General features: G+C 39.9%; 2 protein-coding genes across 9 annotated transcripts in view; one reads left to right on the top strand and one right to left on the bottom strand.

Annotated features, from left to right (window-relative positions):
• The window catches only part of LOC6046890 (signal peptide peptidase-like 3), a 105286-nt gene that overhangs the window by 67073 nt on the left and 14557 nt on the right, over positions 1 to 23656 (bottom strand). The gene's annotated exons all lie outside the window — the stretch shown is intronic.
• Positions 6012 to 17444, top strand: LOC119768985 (uncharacterized protein K02A2.6-like). Its single transcript, XM_038260852.1, has 3 exons — positions 6012 to 7985; positions 8155 to 10322; positions 17372 to 17444. The coding sequence occupies exons 1-3, from the start codon at positions 6012 to 6014 to the stop codon at positions 17442 to 17444; spliced, it is 4215 nt and encodes a 1404-aa protein (XP_038116780.1).

Raw genomic sequence — 23656 nt, 5'->3', positions numbered from 1 at the left:
TGATTTTTCGTACATGTTCAGAGTTTCAAGATTTATATTTTCTATACTTTCTCGTTGGGAGCAGATGGGAATCGAACCCAGGACCATTCGCTTACAAAGCGAACACCGTAACCAGTCTGCCACGGCCGCTCCTAACACGAATTTGATGAAATTATCACCAGAAAATGAGATCTAAGGGGTCCTCCGAGCAAAAATTTACAACCAAAAAAATCACTAAAAGAAAAAGTGTCAATTTTATGGGTCCAACTGCCTAACGCAAAGCGTTGTCAGTCTCAGGTGGTAGTCCTAGATGTCCCCTACAGGTTACAGGAGAATCGAGTTGATATCTAGATGGAACACTTTTTTATTCGAGTTTGAAAATTGTGCTATTTTTTTTTTTTACTAAAATGCCCTTTAGATTTAATCAATTGGGATGCTTCACCCTTCATTTTGTTGCATTTTTTATGAAATTTATTTGAATTTTGCCAAAGTTACAGCCTTTTAAGGATTTTTGACGTTTTTGAACACTAAAACGTTGTGTACCGGTTTGACCCACTTCCTGTTGACCTACACACTAAAAAAATATTAATTTTACATTCAACGTAATCCTTGATTGCACCTACTATTAAATCATGTAAATGTGTTTAAGCTGTAAAATTATGTTTATTTTGACGTAAATTGATAAAATTTCTATTGGCATTCCGTGACATTATGCGAAACCTAAAATTACATCATAAATAACCCAATTTTATGCTTAATCTGATGCACATAACTGGAGCATCATGTTTGATGGAATATTACATCAAATGAAACCCGATTTCACGCGCCTTGACCACTACACGCGTGTCAGAGTGGAGAAACGTCAAAACGAAAAACATGTGTGCCGCCGCAAAGGATATTTTTGCAGTCGAATTTTTCGGTAAATTTTATCAATTCTGTACCTCTTCTGGCCCGAATCTGTCATCAAATCATTGAAAGAGGTAAGTTTAATCATTTTTGATATGGTGAGACAGTTTTTAAACATTTTTTTGTCGTTCTCCTTTTCGTTCTATTTAGGTTACGGCATGGTTGCGGAAATCCAGATAAGTAAAACTTCTCCTCTAAGCTGCTGTTCCGATGTTTCGGAGTGGATCAAACATTTGGTGCGGCAATCGTGAGTTCCCATCAGCTGTGTCACCTCCGGCAGGGTGGCCGCCTTTCACCAGCCAAAGTCCAAATCCAGCTCGCGGGAACGGCTCCGGGCCTGTCAAACCGGGCCGGCGGAGATTCCGGCGTGCCCAGCGAAGATGATGACGACGACGACGACCCGTGCATTTCGCGGAGTTCACCCGAATGCCACGGGAAGGAGTGTGACCACGGTGCGGAAGGTGGCCACGATCACTTTCACTTGCGAGCCAGGAGTAGTAGTTCGGGAGATTTTCGGAGTAAATCGAGCCTTAGGATTGACCGGTACAAGTGCTTTGGGCTGCTCGAGTCGAACATCCTGAACAGTTTGCAGCTGCAGAATTTCAGGCGGAAGATTGGGAGCGGGTACGATTCGGCCAACTCGCCGGGCAGGACCAGCATGATCGAGGACATTGCGGACACAATCGAGGAGATTGGGAAGCTGGACACGAACATCCATTCGCTGATGTACAAATCGATCGAGGTGCATAAGGTTATTGTGGTGAGTGTGTTGGTAGTGATTTTTGAATCTTCCAAGAAGTTCAACTCAATGGTCATCCCTCATTTCAGTCCCTGGAGGCCACCACGAACCGGCTAATAGCTGACACGCGCAAGCTGTGTCACCTCCGGCGGGGTGGCCGCCTCGGTACAAATCGCATGCCGGAAGAAAATCGTGATAGTGGACAAAAACCACAAGGCAGCAAAATAAGTTGAAAAATCGCAGGAAAAAAGATAAGAAATGACAACTTCGCGAATTAAGTGAAAATTGTATGATCAATTATGATGTGCACCAATAAAAATCAATACTGATTTGAGATAATGTAAACACGTGTTTGTTTATCCAATAAGAATTTCAAGATTCCTATTAGAATACGTTTCAACCAAAATGCGTTAAATGTAATTTTACACGACCTTGGATAATTTTGGGTCGTGTAATTTTCCGTTTTGTTTGACGCAACTATACGTCTAATTTGACGCTCCAGTTATGTGCATCAAATTTGACCGAAAATTACACGTTTTTTTCGAAGTGTGTAGAGTGGTATTTTGGTCAGATGCTAGTTGCGATAGGACTTGGCGCTTCGACTTTGAATTTTAATTGGGATTTAACCCATAAAATCGGTGCGTTTTGGTTTTTGCCAGTTTTGAGCCCCTTAACGATGTTTGCATTTTTCAAAATCTCACAACCTCTCAGTTCGTGTTACATAGAACAACTGTGCTGAAGAGTGCGAAAAGATTCGTCCACTTAGTTGATGTATACTTGATATTTTACGTAAGCGGTTGAATCACACGTAAAATCATGTTCATACGCATAATTCGTTGCAAATTTACATCAAATTGCATTTAAATGTTTAATGACGTCCAAAAGTGTTACATCATAAATAAAAATTTTGTTGTGTGTAAATCATGGTAAAAATACAACGTTGATGTTTACTCTGGCCTTTCCGTTGGACGTCCCGCGAATCGTTATTTGGTAATTTTGTTTGTCTTGGTTATACATATTAACTCATATCACTAACCATTTCCTGCCTAATAGGTAAACCCAACGCATTTGAATCACTGGCGTGAGTTATAAATTGTCCCAGAATACACTTCTTAAATAAAAATCGTCATTTCACTGCACCCATAATATGCGCAATTCATCCGCAATCACGACCCACGTCGTGACGAATTCGCAAGTCACAGTCTCCACCACCAAAACGTATCGCTGATCGTTTTTGCCACGGTTGACCAGAGCCTCAGCATACACGCAAGTCATCATCCGTGACCTGGCAGCATTTCACTTTCGGTTGATAAGTCTCGCCTCACGTCCCGTAGACGACTCCCGAGGCGACCTTCAATTTATGTTTATTAGACATGATCCCCCCCCCCCCCCGCCGCCGAAAAAAAAATTCACACCGTCAACTCTCGACCCAGATCTCAGAGAAGAGGTTCGTCTGACCGTTGTCCAAGTTTCGGTTTTGATCGTGTGAAGCGCTATGAGCGAATTTCGACACCCGCCCAAAAGCTTCGAGGTCTCTGATCGATCTTCGCGTTTTGGTTTAAGATTTTTTTGGTTCGTTTGGGTTGAGAGGCCACTTTGTTAACACTGGAACGCCCAACGCATGTCCAACTTACACGGACGCCCAAGCCTCCCAAAAAAGTTGGAACGGTAACTTCAACTCGCTGGTTCCCGGGCATAACTCACCCAATCAAGACGATTCTTTTTTCCAGTGATTTGTTAGGATGTCTAGATGATCCTAGAACTTTGCAGAACTCAATTTGATCAAATCTGTAATTTTTGCGACCAAAAACATCGTTCCAACTTTTTCAAAAAGACTGCCTCCGCTGAATTTTTGGCGATTTTTTTTTTTACACGCGAAAAAAAAAGTTGGAACGATGTTTTTGATCGCAAAAATTACAGATTTGATCAGATTAGTGCGCTGACCACGGGGACGCGTTGGCTTGTTTTTGCATGCTCATTTTCATTTCTTTTATGTCGCTGTTTGTGTGCTTGGGTGCGTGGTTATTATAATTAAATAATGGCATCATTAGTGCGCTGACCACGGGGACGCGTTGTCTTGTTTTTGCATGCTCATTTTCATTTCTTTTGTGTCGCTGTTTGTGTGCTTGGGTGCGTGGTTATTATAATTAAATAATGGCATCATTAGTGCGCTGACCACGGGGACGCGTTGTCTTGTTTTTGCATGCTCATTTTCATTTCTTTTGTGTCGCTGTTTGTGTGCTTGGGTGCGTGGTTATTATAATTAAATAATGGCATCATTAGTGCGCTGACCACGGGGACGCGTTGTCTTGTTTTTGCATGCTCATTTTCATTTCTTTTGTGTCGCTGTTTGTGTGCTTGGGTGCGTGGTTATTATAATTAAATAATGGCATCATTAGTGCGCTGACCACGGGGACGCGTTGTCTTGTTTTTGCATGCTCATTTTCATTTCTTTTGTGTCGCTGTTTGTGTGCTTGGGTGCGTGGTTATTATAATTAAATAATGGCATCATTAGTGCGCTGACCACGGGGACGCGTTGTCTTGTTTTTGCATGCTCATTTTCATTTCTTTTGTGTCGCTGTTTGTGTGCTTGGGTGCGTGGTTATTATAATTAAATAATGGCATCATTAGTGCGCTGACCACGGGGACGCGTTGTCTTGTTTTTGCATGCTCATTTTCATTTCTTTTGTGTCGCTGTTTGTGTGCTTGGGTGCGTGGTTATTATAATTAAATAATGGCATCATTAGTGCGCTGACCACGGGGACGCGTTGTCTTGTTTTTGCATGCTCATTTTCATTTCTTTTGTGTCGCTGTTTGTGTGCTTGGGTGCGTGGTTATTATAATTAAATAATGGCATCATTAGTGCGCTGACCACGGGGACGCGCTGTCTTGTTTTTGCATGCTCATTTTCATTTCTTTTGTGCCGCTATTTATGTGCTTGGGTGCTTGGTTATTATATATAGGTGAAGGGATTTTATTAAATGATCATTATATTGCATTATTATATTTATTTGATTATATAACCACACTATATTTTACACTTTACACATCATACAAAACACATATGAAACTGTAAACAGGAGCGTTTGGTACGGTATGTCCACGCATCCTTCCTCCCCTGTAGATTCTGTGAAATGTGATCCGTTCTCAGAATCCTCTCTGCGGTAAACACAACGTAGTAGGGCTGGCCGCTTTAATTTTTGCAATACATTTTCGGGTGTTCTCGGATGTACTGCAATTATTAATAATGACAAGAAAAGTGCTTGGGGCGTAATCTAATTGTAGGGTCGTACCCCTCCGAAAATACTGGGTAGAATTTATACTCGGTTTGGGTAAACTGCATTGTGAGTGTAGCGGCGAAGAAGGGGAGGAAAAAGAGAGAACGAGAACGCGGGGAGGTCGAGGAAAAAAGAGGAGAAGCTCGCGGCGTGCGGATGTGGCTTGGGTTTTTGACCGACGGGAAGCGGAAATTTAGAGGCCGGAACGGATCTTACATTGGCGACGAAGGATAAAAAGGTAGGTTTGTGCAGTGAATAAGTGAAAAAAAGTGAATTAGGTGGAAAAATAGTGTGTTTTGAGTTGATGGTTCGATGCTGTTTTGGGATCTCAGATTGCTTCCACGGAAACAATGCGTGGCGGCCATTTGCAATTTGAAAAAAAGCAGGGTCGTATTCAAGGGGTGGTATTGAACTGAATAAATCTGGATAGGGTTATTTTTTTTTTGTTTTTTGTTTGTTTTTTGGATATGCTGAAGAAACATAAAAAAAAGGAAAATAATTTTAACAGTTGCAAGCCGGATGGGGAAAATAGGTGGCAGGCAGAGAGCCTTGATAGAAGCCAGTTAGCTGGTTGAATTGCCGGTTTGGGAACCGGTGGGATTGTCGGTTTGGGAACCGATGGGATTGCCGGTTTGGGAACCGGTGGGATTGTCGGTTCGGGAACCGATGGGATTGCCGGTTTGGGAACCGGTGGGATTGTCGGTTTGGGAACCGATGGGATTGCCGGTTTGGGAACCGGTGGGATTGTCGGTTTGGGAACCGATGGGATTGCCGGTTTGGGTACCGGTGGGATTGTTGGTTTGGGAACCGATGGGATTGCCGGTTTGGGGGAACTGGTGAGATTGTCGGTTTGGGAACCGAAGGATTGGTTAGTTTGTGAGCTAATTGATTTCTAGTGTAGGGCTATGATTTCGGTTCGGGAACCGGTCATACAAGTTGAGGTTTTTTTGAGGTACCTACTTGCCTATTTCGGTTTGCAACTGCAAGTTAATCTTGACTAAACTACAAATGATTGTAAAGATATAATCATTTTAAGTTAACATTTACATTTTGTGAACGAAAGATTATAAACAAACAATTAATTTGTAACGGAAATTGTTCATTTATAGATGAGTGATGCGAGCCCGCTACCACAGTTCCGCTGTGATGACATCGAAAAGAGCAAACTTCACAAGGAATGGGAAGCCTGGAAAGGCTCTCTGGAATGCTACTTTGAGTCGGAAGACATAATAGACCAGAAGAAGATGCGCTCCAAGCTGCTGCATTTGGGTGGTCCTCAGCTACAAATGCTGTTCAAGTCCTTGCCGGATAGCGAAAAGTATGCCTTCGTCACTCCCGAAAAACAATACTACGACGTGGCGATTGCAGCATTTGACAAGTTCTTTCGTCCGGGTCACCAGGATGTGCTGGAGAGGCATAAACTGCGGCACATGAAGCAGAAACCTAATGAAAGATTTGCTGAGTTCGTAGTGCGCCTCAGGCAGCAAGCGCTCGAGTGCGGGGTAGACAAATACACCGCCAAGTTCCGCAAGATATTAACAGATATCATGCTGATCGACGCGATTGCAGAAGGTTGCCAGTCGGACGAATTGCGGCGAAGGATATTGCAGAAGGACCGAACGCTGGACGAGATTGAGGAAATTGGGACGTCACTGGAAGAAGTTGACCGTCATGTCAAGGATTTTGGATCTTCTCGAGAAGCGATGGTGTCTGCTAACCAGATCAGACATGATGGTCCTAGTAAGATGGCCTACAACAGAACCAACCAGGATACCCAAAACAAGTCCCAAATCCATACAAGAGATCTCTCAGCGGGAAATGCTTCATCTCGATCTCGTTTCCAAGCCGAAGCCCAGAACGCAAGAGCAGTGCGGTGCTTTAAATGCGGACGTCTGGGTCATTTCTCGTTCGATCCTGAGTGTCCTGCGGTCAAGGCGACCTGCCCGATTTGCAAGAAAGTTGGCCATTTCAAAGAGCAGTGCCGGCAAAGAAAGCCATACGCGGGGGAACGAGATCGATCTGGGCCAGCAATGAAAATTCGCGCCGTGCAAGAGACTGTAAAACCGGATGTTAAGGATGAGATCTGCGCGAACGATTGCAATCAAGAAGGGGAGGAACGCAAAACATACTATGCCTTCTATTCAGGATGCGAGGCAAATCTGATTCGATGCCTCGTCGGTGGAAAGGAGGTAGAACTGCTAGTTGATTCAGGGGCAGAGGCGAATCTGATTTCGGATACGGTGTGGACGAATCTAAAGCGTGAAGGAGTACAAGTGTCACGATCTACGAAAGGGAGCGACCGGATTCTCAAGGGTTACGCAAATGACAACCCAATGAAGATTCTTGGGACGTTTGAAGCAAGTATTTCGGTTGGCAAGAGGTCGACGGATGCTCTGTTCTTTGTGGTGGAAGGTGGGCAGCGCTGTCTGCTGGGCGATAAAACGGCTAAACAACTGGGTGTACTCAAAGTGGGAGTTGACATCGATCACGTTGAAGCTGGGCGAAGTCCGTTTGCTAAGATCTCCGGAGTTCAAGTACACATTCACATGGATTCCCAAGCCAAGCCGGTGTTCCAGCCTGTTCGTCGAGTACCAGTAGCGCTCGAAGAAGCTGTTTTCCGTAAGTTGGATGAGCTGAAAGCCAAGGATATCATCGAGGACAAGACGGGTCCGGCAACCTGGGTGTCTCCTCTCGTAGTCGTCGGCAAGGCAAACGGAGAACCGAGGATTTGCCTAGACCTTCGTAGGGTCAACGAAGCAGTTCTGCGTGAAAGACACCCGATGCCAATGATCGAAGATTTCCTGGCCAGGGTGGGGTCAAACATGATAAGAAGCAAACTGGACGTGGCTGACTCATTCCTGCAGTTAGAATTAGATGAGGAGTCTCGCGACGTAACAACATTCATCACCACTCGAGGAATCTACCGCTTTAAAAGGATGCCGTTCGGGCTAGTGAATGCGTCGGAAGCATTCCAGAAGACGATGGACGAGATCCTGGTTGGCTGCGAGGGCGCTTGGTGGTATATTGACGACATCTACGTGGAGGGCCGGACCAAAATTGAACATGATGAGCGACTCAACAAGGTATGATATGTTGTGGTGTGTTAGGATTTATATATATAAAAAAAAATCTTTTGAACTAAGGCTGTTTCATTAGCTATTCATTTTGGATTTGAATTATGTCATTGATTAAAATTCGAATAAAGACAATTAATTTGGCGCAATGTTGTTTTTGTTTGGTTTCGTTTACCAGGTTCTGGCGAGGCTGAAGCACAGAAATGTTCAATTGAACCTAAAGAAGTGCGTCTTTGGCGTTACTCGGCTGGAGTTTCTGGGTCACACGATCACAGAAAACGGTATAGAACCTGCAGAAGGAAAGATTGAAGCTCTGCGATCGTTCCGGAAGCCGGAGAACGCGAATGAGTTGAGAAGCTTCTTAGGATTGGCGAGTTACCTCAGTCGATTCTTGCCAGAATTGGCCACAGTTGATCATGTGTTAAGGAATTTAACTAAGAAAGGAGTTATTTTCGAGTGGACCGAAGCTCATGATGTGGCGTTTGAGAAAATCAAGCAAATGTTGGGAAATCCAACCTCGTTAGGGTTCTTCAAGGTGGGAGATAGAACGCTGGTAATGGCGGATGCGAGTCCTACAGGCCTGGGAGCGATACTCATACAGGTGGATGGTAAAGGAGAGAACCGGATCATTTGTTATGCCTCCAAAGCGCTGACGGAAACCGAGCGTCGCTATTGCCACACGGAGAAAGAGGCTCTCTCGTTGGTGTGGAGTGTTGAGAAATTCTATCATTATTTGTACGGAAGAGAATTTGAGTTGCTAACGGACTGCAAGGCGTTAATATATCTTTTCACGCCCCGCTCACGGCCATGTGCGCGCATTGAAAGGTGGGTGTTGAGACTACAAGGATTTGAGTATCTCATAACACACATCCCTGGTGAGAAGAACTTAGCGGATGTTCTTAGTCGTCTTGGAACGCTCAAGCCGGTTCCCTTTGATCAATACGAGGAGATTGCTGTTCAAGAAATTGCTAACTACTCGGCGGACGCTGTCGCAATCAAATGGGAAGACCTCGTTGAAGCTTCCAAGCAGGATGTTGTAGTGCAGGAAGTCATGCGAGCGCTTGAGGATGATCAGCTGGATCGTTTGCCAGTGGAATACCGGTGCTTTTCCAACGAGCTATGTGAAGTTGGTGAGGTGCTGATGCGGTTGGATCGTATAGTAATTCCAGAAGGGCTACGGGAAAGGACTTTGCAAATTGCTCATGAAGGCCATTTGGGCATGCGGATGATGAAAACATCCTTGCGTGCAGTTGTCTGGTGGCCAAGAATGGACAGCCAGATAGAGACGTTTGTGAAGAGATGCCGTGGATGCACTTTGGTGGCAGCACCCGATCCTCCAGAGCCAATGAGACGGAAACAGATGCCCTCAGGTCCATGGGAGGACATTGCGATAGATTTTCTAGGCCCTCTGCCGGAGGGTCAATGGCTTCTGGTAGCTGTCGACTACTACAGCAGATACGTGGAGGTCTCGGAAATGCAGCAGATTACGGCACACGATACGATTCGAGAGCTGATAACAATGTTTAGTCGATTTGGAATCCCACAGTCGATTCGTGCTGATAATGGTCCGCAGCTTAGTGCAGACTGTAGAGAATTCAAGCAGTTTTGCGAAGAACATGGAATAGAGTTGATCAATACCACGCCCTACTGGCCGCAGGCAAATGGGGAGGTAGAAAGGCAGAACAGAAGTTTCTTGAAGAGAATGCAGGTCGCACAGGAGCTTGGAAAGGATTGGCGGGTTGAATTGCGGAAGTATCTGTTAGCGTACCACATGACGGATCACCCAACCACAGGAAAATCGCCTTCTGAGCTCATGTATGGAAGACGTATCAAAAGTAAGCTGCCAGTGCTGCCATGCTTCGCGGAGACCAATAGTGCGGCCAGGGATCGGGACAGAATAGTCAAGGAAAAGGGGAAGGAGTACACAAACCGGAAGCGACGTGCTCAACACAGTGATCTCAGCGCAGGTGACAAAGTGTACGTGAAACGAATGCAGAAGGACAACAAGTTAAGTACAAATTATTCACCAGAACAGTTCGTGGTGGTGAGTAAGTTGGGATCGGAAGTGGTTGTACAATCACTCAAGTCGGGTCAGAAGATAAAGCGCAACGTGGTCCATTTGAAGAGGATTGAACAGGATCAAGGCACGGAACCGGAGGAAGATGATACATTGAGTTTGAGGGAAGAAGATGTCGATGATGGTGAACAACGGGAACCGGAATATGATGAGACAACGAACAATGAACCGGAAGTGCCAGATAGTGAAGACCGAGGTGTGCAAGAGGAACAAAGAGGAAGAAAGGAGGATGAACGGGATGAAAGTAGGGTACCAGCTAAACGTAAACGGTTAGAACCAAAAAAGTTTCTAGATTATATTCCCCACTGAGTTTGAAACCAGTGCTATATTGAATAAAAAACGTTTGGATCAAGATAGATGTATTGGTTTGATTTGGAATGGTTTTTAGTGTTTTTTATAAGATAGGTGAGATGTAGGGTCGTACCCCTCCGAAAATACTGGGTAGAATTTATACTCGGTTTGGGTAAACTGCATTGTGAGTGTAGCGGCGAAGAAGGGGAGGAAAAAGAGAGAACGAGAACGCGGGGAGGTCGAGGAAAAAAGAGGAGAAGCTCGCGGCGTGCGGATGTGGCTTGGGTTTTTGACCGACGGGAAGCGGAAATTTAGAGGCCGGAACGGATCTTACACTAATCACAAGACTTTCCAGCATGCTTTCATCGGACTGGCTGCGTTTGTGTTAGATTAGATTAGATTAGATTAGCAAAAATTACAGATTTGATCAAATTGAGTTCTGCAAAGTTCTAGGATCATCTAGACATCCTAACAAATCACTGGAAAAAAGAATCATCTTGATTGGGTGAGTTATGCCCGAGTACCAGCGAGTTGAAGTTACCGTTCCAACTTTTTTGGAGCCTTGGGCGTTGGAATGTTAAGGTTCGCCCGCGCTGTGTTGTGGTTCATTTATTTAATTTGGGCAATTAACCATAAGCGGTACACAGAGTGACGGTATGGAGTACTTGTCCTTTGACGGTACACTAATGATGGTTTAGTCATAGACAAGCAGATGACGTAAAGCGTCAAACGTTTGCCGCATGCCTGGAACAATGATTACGTTGCACAATGACTCATGGCAATATTTCTGTTCTAATATGTTATTCTTAATTTGATCTAAACATCTTCTTCAAGTTTTATTTTCTATTCAAGAATGTTTAAACACGTGCTCTTATTTTCTGCAAAAAACCCTAAATTAATCTAAAGTAATGTAACATAATGTTCCTATCCAGATCTTAGTAAAATTGATGAAAATGATGTTCAGAGTTTTGAAGAAATTTTGAAGTCCTTTTCAACCTTTTTGAAAATTAAATTTGCCATAACTTTTGCTATATACATGCAAGAGCCTTGAATTTTTTCGACATTCAATTTATAGTTTAAATACACATTTCACAAAACAAATTAAACTCGGACGACCCCTAGGGGAGCGTCCATAACAAAAGTTACTTTAAAGCTATTGGGGTCCTTTTCGATCCAAAACTTAAAAAAAATCCTGTTTTTGACCGATTTCGGCTCTTTTGAAAGCTTAAAACATTCCCTTTCCGAAACCGACCTGGAAAACCGGATTTGAACACTGTGGCCACCGGGAATCGGCTACAACCAAAAAAAGACCTTTTTTAGACCCCAAATTTGCCGACCTGTATCTCCGGCAAATTTCAACCAATCAGAATGCTCCGGGTTACATTCGACAGGTATTTACCTTTACTTTGACCACAAATATTAATATCAGGGCCAGGTGACCTACCGGTTCCGGGAATCCGGAACATCCGAACAGTTCATGTTTTACTGTTGAAAACCCACCATGTTGCATATCAAACTTCATGAAATTGAAAGATATGTCAATCTTCGGTAATGCCGTTATTCGCTGAGCTATCCTGACCAATCTGGAACTGGTTACCGGTGACCCCTTTGGGACACTTCCGGAATATGATAGAAACCCTATCATCCGACATATCAAACTTCATGGAATTGAAAGATATGACAATCTACGGTCATGCCGTTGTTCGCTGACCCATCCTGGCCATTCTGGAACCGGTTACTGGTGGCCCCTTAGAGACACTTCCGGAATATGAGATAAACCCTATTATCCGACATATCAAATTTTATGAAGTTGAAAGATATGTCAATCTACGGTCATGCCGTTGTTCGCTCACGCATTCTGGCCAATTAGGAATCGATTACCGGTGGCCACTTGGGGACACATTCGGAATATGAGATAAAACCAATCATCCGACATATCAAACTTCATGAAATTGAAAGATATTGCAATCTACGGAATGCCAATGTTCGCTGAACCATCCTGGCCATTCTGGAACTGTTTACCGGTGGTCCCTTGGGGACACTTCCGGAATATGAGATAAACCCTATGATCCGACATATAAAACTTCATGGAATTGAAACATATGTCAATCTATGGTAATGCTGTTGTTCGCTGATCCATTCTTGCCAAACTGGAACCGGTTACCGGTGGCCCCTTGGGGACACTTCCGGAATATGAGATAGACCCTATCACCCGACAGGAGTGTTCCCAATGGGCCACCGGGAACCAGTTCCAGAATGGATCAGCGAACAACGGCATGGTCGTATATTGATATATCTATCAATATCATGAAGTTTGATATGTCGGATGATAGAGTTTATCTCATATTCCGGAAGTGTCCCCAAGGGGCCACCGGTAACCGGTTCCAGATTGGCCAGAATGGATCAGCGAATAACGGTATTACCGAAGATGGACACATCTTTCAATTTCATGAAGTATGATATGCAACATGATGGGTTTTCAACAAAAAAATCAAGTTGGCCGTTCATCGGGTACCCGGCAACCGGTTCCAGGTTACCCGGAAGTGGCCACTAACACTCCAGAGTGGTTCTGGCAATCGTATATTGTGTTTTTAAAAAGTTTTATGGATCAATTTCAACTATCATGAGAGTATTGGTATCACATATACGTGAAAAACAGTAAAATATGAACTTTTCGGATGATCCGGATTTCTGGAACCGGTAGGTCAGCTGGTCCTGATATTAATATTTGTGGTCAAAGTACAAGTTAAAAACCTGTCGAATGCATCCCGGAGCATCCTGATTGGTTGAAATTCACCGGAGATACAGTTCGTCAAAGTTGGGGCCCCAAACAGGTCTTTTTTCGGTTGTAGCCGATTCCCGGCGGCCACAGTGACCAACTCCGGTTTTCCAGATCGGTTTCGGAAAGGGGATGTTTTAAGCTTTCATTTGTGATCAAAAGAACCGGAATCGGTCAAAAACTGGATTTTTGACGGTTTTTAAAAGTTTGGGGTCAAAAAGGATCCCAATACCTTGTGTGTGTTTTTTTTTAATACCAAGGAAAGGTTAACCAAGCAAAACTTTAATTCTAACACTAACGATTTTTCCCTACATCTTTCCAACATTTTCGTATTCTTGGCATGTTCTCAACTTTTCCCGATCAAGATAATGATCACAAATCGTCAAAACCGTGTTGTGTGGGAAATTGATGTATATATAGATATAAAAAGTGAAAAATTTCACATTTCTTTATGGCTTTATAATTTATCTGTGACCGCACAACAAAACGTCAACCAAACCTTGGTGGTCATATTTTGATTACTTTTTTGTTTGTGTCAACTACGCAGGGGTTTCACCTTAATCGCCGACAACTTTTCGGACATTGCCCACTGGGGGGAACTCTAATGACTCGCACGAAACACTCCACTCGAGAATGTGTCGAATCAAGATTATGTTAATTAACATAAATGCTGTTCTTGCCCTCTCTCGCTCTATTACATATACCACCCAAAACTATGTTTAATGCCGCGCTGACTCATCACTCCAACACGCCGGAGTTTGATTATGATGATGACGGCCGACGGTTCTGCACACATTTCTTCACCATATTTTCCTGCAGACCATCTGCGTCTGTGGTGCGGCGTTGAGGGCAAAGAATCGATTCAGCTGGGTTTTTGGGAAAGGTAAATATTTCCACAGCTGATGGATCGCTGGCATTCACTTCCTAGAGCGTTCTCTGGAAAACGTCGTATTTATAACTTTTGACTTTTCTTTCAAATGAGTTTTACTCAATAAAAAAAATTTAACAGTTGTGTATTTCGTGTTTCTTTTTTCATTTTTTAAATGAAATTACACCCAAAATAACTCCAAACATAGTGGCATTGTTCGCAGAGACCTACTCTTACGCCACAATCCAGCAGAACCACAACAACCGGCCAACCGTCGACCAGCAAATTACCCGGTGGAGGCGCATGTGGCACATATACTACACGGTTTGATACGACGACGACGTTCGTGGATTCATTGATGGTGCAAGTCGCGCGGCGAGCGGCCCAGAAGAAATCGAGCGAAACACTTTCTTCGACCGAGACCATGTTTTTTTTTTCTTTCTTTCGTTTTCCATTTCCTCATTGGACTGCGCGCAAAACCTGCGAAGAAACTCGCGCGGATAGCCCGACATCTTAGATGGAATCATATGAATTTAGCAGCTAGTTTATTCAAAAATTCAAATGAAATGGAAATGGCACAAAAAATCCTATGATAAAAGCAAAGTATTATAAATGATATGTTTTCCAAAAGAAATTAAAAGCGCAATTTTCACCGAAAGAATATTTTTACTCACAAACGCAGCATGCGCCAGTGGCAACGCACCGCGCGGTTTTGATTTTCTAGCTTCGGTACGAACCCGAACCCATTTGTGTGTTGGTATTTTGGTTTATCTTACCAGCGCACCAAGCCACGCGTCGGTTCGTCGGTTCGGTTTCGTGTTTGGCACTCACCCGTGGCATGAACCCAGCGTATGATCCAAGGTGGTTCACTGAACAAATGACCGCCACTTAGTCACCGAAGCATGGTGGCCCATACGGCAAAGGCACGGTTAAATATGCCAAAGGTCTTGGGTTCGAGTCTCGATACCGGTACTTTTTTTTGTTGATAGATGGACTTTTTTGGAAAATGAACCCAGGGGCAAAGTACTCTCGGTAATTTCGGGATTTATCCTCTCCGTCCACACACAGTACCATTTTACTATCGAACCGTGCTCTTTATCCTCTAGTATGCCGATGCCCATTTATGGGTGTATGTCATACAAGTTTTTTGCATTGGACAGTTATGCACAAATGGACAGGGCGAAAGAAACCGAACAGCTACGATATCTAACAAGCTGTAGGAAACCCCGAGCATGGGTAAATAACAAGGGAAATGCGTAATAATACCTTTCTCTGGTATCGATACCAAATTTTGGTATTCCTGGACCCTTTAAAATTTGTCTTAAGGATTATGCAAGAGCAAAATATGGTATCATATCAATTTAAGGTTATGTTTTAATATTGCAAAATTGCAGCATTTGTCAATGGTCGAACACCACATTTTGGTATTCATTTGGTATTACAGTATTTTATCAAATTCCTCTGAAACTGTGGGAAATTTTTGACCAATATTGACAAAATAATTAATTTTGCGCTAAAATGATGTATCAAGGCAAATGCTTAAATTGAAAACCGGAAATTTCAAACTTGATTTTAGACATTGTTGATATACCCCCTACAGAAATGACTTGAAATTGTGGAAAATTTTCTAAGTCAGGATGGCACATTTTGGTATTATTTTGGTATTAAAGTGTTTTATCAAATTCCTCTGAAACCATGGAAATTTTTTAAAAATTTTGACGAGATATCTAATTTTGCGCTAAAAGGACTTGAAATCCAAAAATGTTAAAGCTGATTTAATTTTTTTTTAGTGATATACCCACTTTTTTTTTCAAACACGTTGAAATTTCTCTAAGTCGGGATAACCAAATACTTTGAAAAACGAGTGAATCAACAGGTTATTGAATTTTGGTGAATTTCAATCCAGTTTCATTTTAATAATACTTTTTTTTCAATCTTGTTATTTTTCAGAAGCTTCAAGAACTTCAAGCACAGGCCGTTCATCAATGACAAATGCATTCGGTGTGGTGAAGAATATCACTAAGAACAACATGCAATCATCCGGTGAGTAGATTTGGCTGTTGCATATTGTTCATTTCCGTTTTTTTCACCAACTGCAACTGCTGCACTAATAATGGTATGAAAATACAAAATTTTGGTATTACTTGTGCAAATACCAGCGACCAAAATGTGCTCTTGGTTGCCCAGTTATAGATGGTAAAATACCATGAAATCATACCAAAATCATGTTTGTGGAAGACCACAGGAATACCAAAATATGACTTTCCAAGGGCGCAGGAATACCTAAAATTAAAACTATGGCAATACCAAGTTTTGGTATTCAAGCAATGTTCAAAAATCCAGAAGACCTCAAGTTGGTATTGAAATGATTTTATTTTGTGGTATTATTTTACCTTTGGAATAACATGGTTTGGTATTGTAGTGCCCTTCCACATACAAGATTTTGGTATGATTTCATGGTATTTTACCATCTATTACTGGGCAACCAAGAGCACATTTTGGTCGCTGTTATTTGCCCAAGTAATACCAAAATTTGGTATTCCCGTGTTATTTACCCCTGCTCGGGACATCGGTAGACAAGCTACTACAAAACGAGTATATCTCGAGCCACAAACTATATGCGCCAGCATTCTCGCGCCAGTATTCGAAGCTCAAATTGACGACTTGGCGACGAAGCGTCGGAAATCGATGCAGTGTGATTTTTTGACGATTCTTCCGATGAAAATTCATGCTAAATCGTAATATTTACGAAGATGGAAATACGTCTAGCCATAAAGTAGAACCTATACGCTATACCTTTCTTTAGTAAGAAAGACAAAAAGTGAATCGTTCTAAAAATTATTCGATATTTCAATAATAATAATAATTTCGAAGAGGTCAATCAAAGATGTCTTCTATTCAACCATATTAATCCACATTCTGTAACCACCCTCTGTTCGGGTCGTTTCGCATGCTGAATTTTCAAACTTCATAGAAGCTGAGGTACCTACAACCCAGTAATCAGCATGCTCAGTCCGCGGTGTGCCAACATGTGTGTGTGTGTGTGTGAGTGTGTGGCAAAAGGAAACTCCAGCCAACAAGCAGAAAACAACATTTTCAAAAACTCTTCCTCCGCCATCGCATCGCAGAGTCTCGACGACCAACCGACCTACAGACAGACAGTCGGTCGTTTGATTTCCTTCAATTGTGAGTTGGTTTTGGTTGCCGCTTTTAAACAACAACGGTTTGTGCAAGCCACCAATAAAAAAAAAGTCAAAACAATGCCACTCATTCGAACGGTGTGCGGAGTTTACTGATTCGTTTCATTGTATGGTTCTATTGTTTGCAGCTGACTGCCACCACTAAATTAGTTAAATTAAACGAAATGTTCACACGTATAGTTCGGAACACGGATTGACCCACAAGAAGCAGCTGTTGGATGTGTCGCCATATTGGGAAACAATAGAGTCGTGAAGTTTTGATTTTTTAAAGGAAAAATGCTGTTGATTTCCGGGGACGAAGTTAAAATTCAGCAAAACATTTCAGATTATTGGATTAGATTAGAATATAATGAAAAATGGTTAGTAAACAATCAAGATCCATAAACCGATCAAATGTGACGACAAAATGATCATATTTGAACAACTCTCAAATGTCGATGCTCTAATGCAATGTAGCGTCACAAACTGGACCCCAATATGTCATTGATCGCAACGCTTGCTTAAAGCGTATCCTAAACCTTTTACCATCTCAAAAGACGTCCAATTTCTAGCGACACATAGTTGGCGATACCGGGGAGAATTTCCCTTTCCCCTATAAAAAGTGGAATGTCAAAAATTTCTAATATTTTTACACGGAGAGACTGTACCCAGAAATTTTAACAATTAAAATTGTTGATTTTACTTTCGTAAATTTTAACAAAAACATAACTGCCAATTTTCAGATAAATTAACCAAAATTCAGTATTAATTTAATAACCTGTTTGTTGAAAATGCTAAAGGCTAACAGATTTCCCGAACTCGAATGAACGTGCTCGACTGTTAGCTTTGGTTTTAGGAAAATCAAAAATTTTGTTGGTTGAATATAATTAACAATTGGTTAAATATTTAAAAGACGAACTTGGGTTTGTTTACGTCTGTCATTTGAAGTCAGGATTCGAACGAGAGCGGTCGATTTGTTGAGTTTGTGTTGTTAATTATGAAGTGAGAGGATGTGAAAGGTGAAAATTACACTATTTAGCTAATGTTGAAGTGGCAAATCAAAGTGTTGCAACTGGGGAGGTTAAATGGTGAGTAGGTTTGTTGATGATTTTTTTGCAGGTGATAAACTATGAAGAGCAAGAGGACGACCTTCACCATGAGGACCTCTAATGCGAGTGGGTTGAACACGTTATAAGAATGTTTGATGGAAAGAGAGGGCAATAGAAGGGAGATGCGGGCCAACTTTTAACGGATTTACTCAATGTAAAATTAAAAATTATGATCGATGATCCTGAAGAAATATTAGCAACGGATATCGATAGTAAGGATAGTAGATTGAAGGCAGCACTTTTTATAATAGGCGAGGTAATTAGTTTTAACTTACAGCATTATGGTACACCAAGTTTAGGTAAATTTGAGCAATCTTTGCGAGATACACGATGGAACAACAAAAAACTTGTTAAAACACAATTTTGTAATTTTCTAAACATACTTTGAGGTTATGGACAGATTGAATATTTTGGATTTTCAATAAAGAACAGTTAATTTGGAAAAAAAGGTAGAGCAGCCCGGGCAAATTTAACAAAATGTTGGTTAATCCAAGTAAGTATGGGTTTATTTTTGCACAATAATTTATCTTATGTGATTCTTATTAGAAAACTGAATCATTGAAAATCTTCGTGTTTACGACGGATAAAATTTTAATGAACCATTCTTTTTTCAGAATCATCAATTATAAAATACATAGAAATGTGTACACATGACAACATAAAAATAGAGATGAAGTAAAATATCAAAAAATAAAAATATATAAAAGAAGATAATTATTATTTTAAGTTTTGTTGCAATACAACTGCTCAATAAACTGGTATATTAAACTCATAACCCTTTTTTCAAGAATCGGAGTACGTTGAATAAATTTAATCAAATGCAGTAAAAGTGTGTTGCCAAAACTAATTGTTAAATTAATGCAAGCTTGGGAAGTATTGATATTTCTTCTTTCCTCATTATAATTACATTTATTTACGTTCCTTTTTTTCAGTTTCTAGCCGAAATTAAGAATTTTGTATTAAATTACTAATACATTTCACATGTCTATTTGCAGCAAAAGGTTCACTTAGTGAAAATTCTGTGTCCAACCACAAGAAAAATAACTAAACCTGAGACCATTGTAGATGATGATGACTTATCGGAAGATTTCACAGTGATGGTAAGTGAATACAACACTTAATTTTATACAACATAATAAAAATATAAGCTTAAAACTTGGTAAAAATTTTGCTCGGTTTCTATTTTTAAGGAATTCACGAGAAATTTGCAATATTTCTTTTTATTATTTTTTAGATTAATGCAACGTCATTTAAAAAAAAAACATTGGTCAAACTTTACATGTTTTATAAGACAGTTAAAAAATAGTTTTGATGCTTTTTAACAGTAATTTAACAACTTAATGCAAAAAAAAAAATCGAATTAGTGCAAAACGTTAAATTTTCAGGCAGGACAAATGCGAAAATAAAAACACTCAGCATTAATTTGTGGGGCATTAATACAAAATTTACTGCAAATTCTTTAAAAATATTGCTAACAACAGCTAATTATTGACTACATGTACATGTATTCAAGTAAGACATTAGTTAGAAATTCGGCACAGCCTATATCGTTAGATAATTAAAGAAAATATATATCAACACTTACATAAATTATGTCTAATTAAGAAATGATTTGTTATCAACCACTAATAATTTGCTGCATGCAAAAATATTTCAGTTGATACAACGAAAAAAAATTGTTGAAAGAAAGTTGAAAAATATGTCCCAGCCAGTTTTTAACAGAATATTCCACAATATTTCAGCTGAAAACAAGAAATTTTTAGTTAATTTTCTGAAAAAAATATTCTAGCAGTCGACTGCTAGAATTTTTTTTCGGCCATTTAACCAACAAAAATGGCAATTCCAGCTATTTTTTTTTGATTAATTTTAGTAACTGGTGGTCAGCAATTTCGGGTTAACAAAATCAACAATCGATTGTTGAAAAAAAGCTGTGTAAAAAATTAACCCATACTTTTAGTTAAATTAATCAAGATTTTCTTAGATTTGCTTTGGTCGGTCTCTCCGTGTAGGGTCGACAGAAAAGATGCATGACATACTATTGACAAATTATCTCTAAAGTGTTGCGAATATGGGGGATGACTGTAATCATTTTTGAAAATTTTGATGTAACCATGTAGACACCACTAAATTTTTAAACGTGGTCGAAATCTAGTTTTCATCCTATTTTTTAATAATATAAAATATGTGACAGTATTTCTGAAATGCAGGTTACAAAAATAGTGAAATATGTATAACTAATCCAATTATTGTATATTGGATCCTGATCGCTAGAGTAGATAAATCAGAACAATTGTTGTATCGACAAACATTTCTAACGAAGTTGACTTTATAGCTGTCGGCCACCATTGTTAGTACCAACCACTAGTGTCTTCCTTTTTAACTACAAAGACTTCGCCGCCCTGGGCTCCTAAGTGTTTGAAGTACAGTCATCCCACATATTCGGAACACCCACAAATTCGGAACACATTTGTGATAATTTCTCAATAGCATGCCAAAAGTAGCTTTTCTGTCGACCTTACTAATTTTAGAACCTTCATTTGGACATTATCTAGCTATTTCACTAGTAAAAGTAGGACTTTTTGAACAAAAAAACTCCATTCTAAGACTATTTTGTGCAGAGCAGCAAAACACTGCCTCCAAATGGACTGTTTCATAATTGTGGGATGTTATTGTGCCTCCCACAATTGTGGAACACCTGAATTCAACTGATATTTTCACAAAAAAGTTATCAAACCATGTATAAAACATCACTAAGCTTGAGTTTCATTGGTTTCAGTGTATGAAGTCATTATTTGATAGTAAATATGTACTCCTGGAGGGATCAAAAGTTTGTTTACATTCGTAAGAAAAAAGTGTTCCGAATTTGTGGATTTCAAGGGTCAAAGTAATTCTCAAAAAACTTCATATAAAAGTTAAAATTTGCAGATGTTCGATACAGCATTCGAAAGATCGCAAGAAAAGCTTTCAAATGAAGGTAAAAGCGAAACATTAAGTTCAATTATCGATTTGCTATGATTTTTTGAACATTGGCCGATCTGGAAACCGTTCCGAATATGTGGGATGACTGTACGGCACGGAGCGACGGCGCCGGATACCCATATTTACACTTAGAATTTCAGAGCGCCCGCCGCGGGATTCGAACCAGCAACCTCTGGATTGTGAGTCCAGTGCGCGGTCCGATTGATCCACACGGACGGGACAAACATTTCTGGTCAATTGAAAAATCAAAATGATTATGTCACAACATTTACAGGTACCATTCATGTTTCTGTTCATTTAAAAACAACGTTACTTCTACAAAAGGATTGAATTATGACACATGGATGATGTAAATTGAATGAAATTGCCAATTTTACGACATGCACCGAGTGAAGTCACCTTAAATAACTATTGCCGCAGTTCATTCAAGTCATTAGTGCGGCGTGGCTAGGCGTTATTGTTCGTTTACACACCGCCTTTACAAAAGCAGGGTTGTTACGGGAGAGTCGAAAAAAAATCCGCGCCAAATCCGCGCCGACCTAAATTCCGAAACCGCGCGAAATCCGCGCCATATAAAAAAATATCGCGATCAACATTAAAGAAATTTTATTTTTTAATGAGGAAAAACTAATACAGAAAGTATTTGATAAAAAAAACTCGGTTTATGTTTAAAAGCTCCAAAAGAATGAAAACAATAAATCCATTTTTAAAAATACCTAAAGAGACGGTAGAAGCAAAGGTCATGAAAAAATCTTCAAAATAGAAAATACAATATTTAAAAACTTAAAAATTTAACTTCAAAAATATAAGCTCAAAAATAAATCCAAATCTAAAATTATAAGTAGATAAAATTTTAAATTTCGATAGTCTAAAAATTCAAAATCTACGAACTTTTATACAGTTTTCAATCCAGAATCCTCGCTAAAATTTCACTACGAAAGAAATTTAATTTCCGATATTTAAAATATTGTCTTCTCATCATTTCAAAATCTCTAACAGAAAAAATGACTTCAAAAATTGTGGCATTCAAGAATTTAAGAATTTAATTAAAAGCTTAAGAATACTAAAATTAGATTTTTTTGTTGTTTTCTATATTGTTTTGAATTTGTTATTTTTTTTTAAATTTCAACTTTTTAATTTTGATTTTTTAATCTTCAAATTTTTGGTATTTTGAGTTTCAGATTTCTAAAATTTTGAATTTAGAAATTTCAGATTTTTAAATTGAAATTTTAGAAATTTCGAACAAAAATTAATATGTATTTTGATTTTTTTGTTAAAATCGAAAGAACTTCAAAATTTTAATGAAAATAAAAGTCAAAGCAACTAAAAACAATCTAAAACGCATTTTCTGCATGTTTGTCAATACTTAGGTATTTTGGAAACTAATGATTGCAAAACAACTGGACAGGTGTATAATGCATTTTTAAACACTTTTTCATTCAAATGTTCAAATCGTGGCTCGTAAATTCAATTTTAATTTCCCATTTTTTTGCCTCCCCTCGACTTTGGTCAGAGTTGAGGGACATAAACTTCAAAAATAATTGCAACGGCCTAAAAAGTATTAAAACAAAAAAAAGTTTCGATTGTTTGAATTTCAGAAGCTTTGAATGTTCTGATCTTTTTATTTTCGCCAAGAATGTTAAAATCTTGAAAAAAAAAATATTTCTACGATTAAATTCCATCTAAAATTTTAAAGTGGCGGTCAGCTTCTGTTACGTTCAATCAAGCTCATATTTGGCGCCCACCAGAACAAGCCCCAAAAATAGTTTTTGTTACACATTCTAATTTCTATATCTTCGGGAAAAGTTTGTAATATTTGATTTACAACGTTAAAAATTTAATAAATTCAGTATAAAATTAAAAATAAATAAGGTTCAAAATCATTACTCAAAACTTAAAAGAAATGAAATATTCAGAGCCGGAGATGTTAAGAAATGACAAGAAACATATAAAAATAATTTCTACATAATCTTCATCTTCATTTTTCCACGTTTCGTACTAAGAAAATACAAACAAACATTTTCAGAAGAAAATTCAATTAATAAAAAATATGAAATTCTTGCACTCAAAGGAAAAAACAAATTATCGTAATTCCTGACAATATTTTTCTTAATAACTTGAAAGAAATTCTATCTCTCTCAATTAATTTATTTATCAAAATTGCCATCCGCGCGAAATCCGCGCCTGAGCAAAATTAGCCAGCAAATCCGCGCCAGATCCGCGCTATCCGCGCGAAACGCGCCATCCGCGCGATCCGCGCCGTCCGTAACAACCCTGCAAAAGGTAACATTTACAAACTGTCTGGATTGGTTAGCTTGGAGGGGGACAGCGGGTGCTTCAACCCACCGGAGACGGTGATGCCGTTTATGCCCGAGGGCACACACCAAAATCGACCCCG

The sequence above is a fragment of the Culex quinquefasciatus genome, chromosome 3, assembly GCF_015732765.1.
Source record: "Culex quinquefasciatus strain JHB chromosome 3, VPISU_Cqui_1.0_pri_paternal, whole genome shotgun sequence".
Classification (NCBI taxonomy): domain Eukaryota; kingdom Metazoa; phylum Arthropoda; class Insecta; order Diptera; family Culicidae; genus Culex; species Culex quinquefasciatus.
Note: the sequence above shows the minus strand (reverse complement) of the source record. Positions and strands in the feature narration are given on the sequence as shown.

Excerpts from the sequence above, each read along its gene's own strand:
- LOC119768985 (XM_038260852.1), top strand. The coding sequence starts at position 6,012 with ATGAGTGATGCGAGCCCGCTACCACAGTTCCGCTGTGATGACATCGAA. Across the intron at positions 7,986-8,154 it reads ATGATGAGCGACTCAACAAG|GTTCTGGCGAGGCTGAAGCA; the intron begins GTATGATATGTT and ends TTCGTTTACCAG. Across the intron at positions 10,323-17,371 it reads GTACCAGCTAAACGTAAACG|TTCGGAACACGGATTGACCC; the intron begins GTTAGAACCAAA and ends TCACACGTATAG.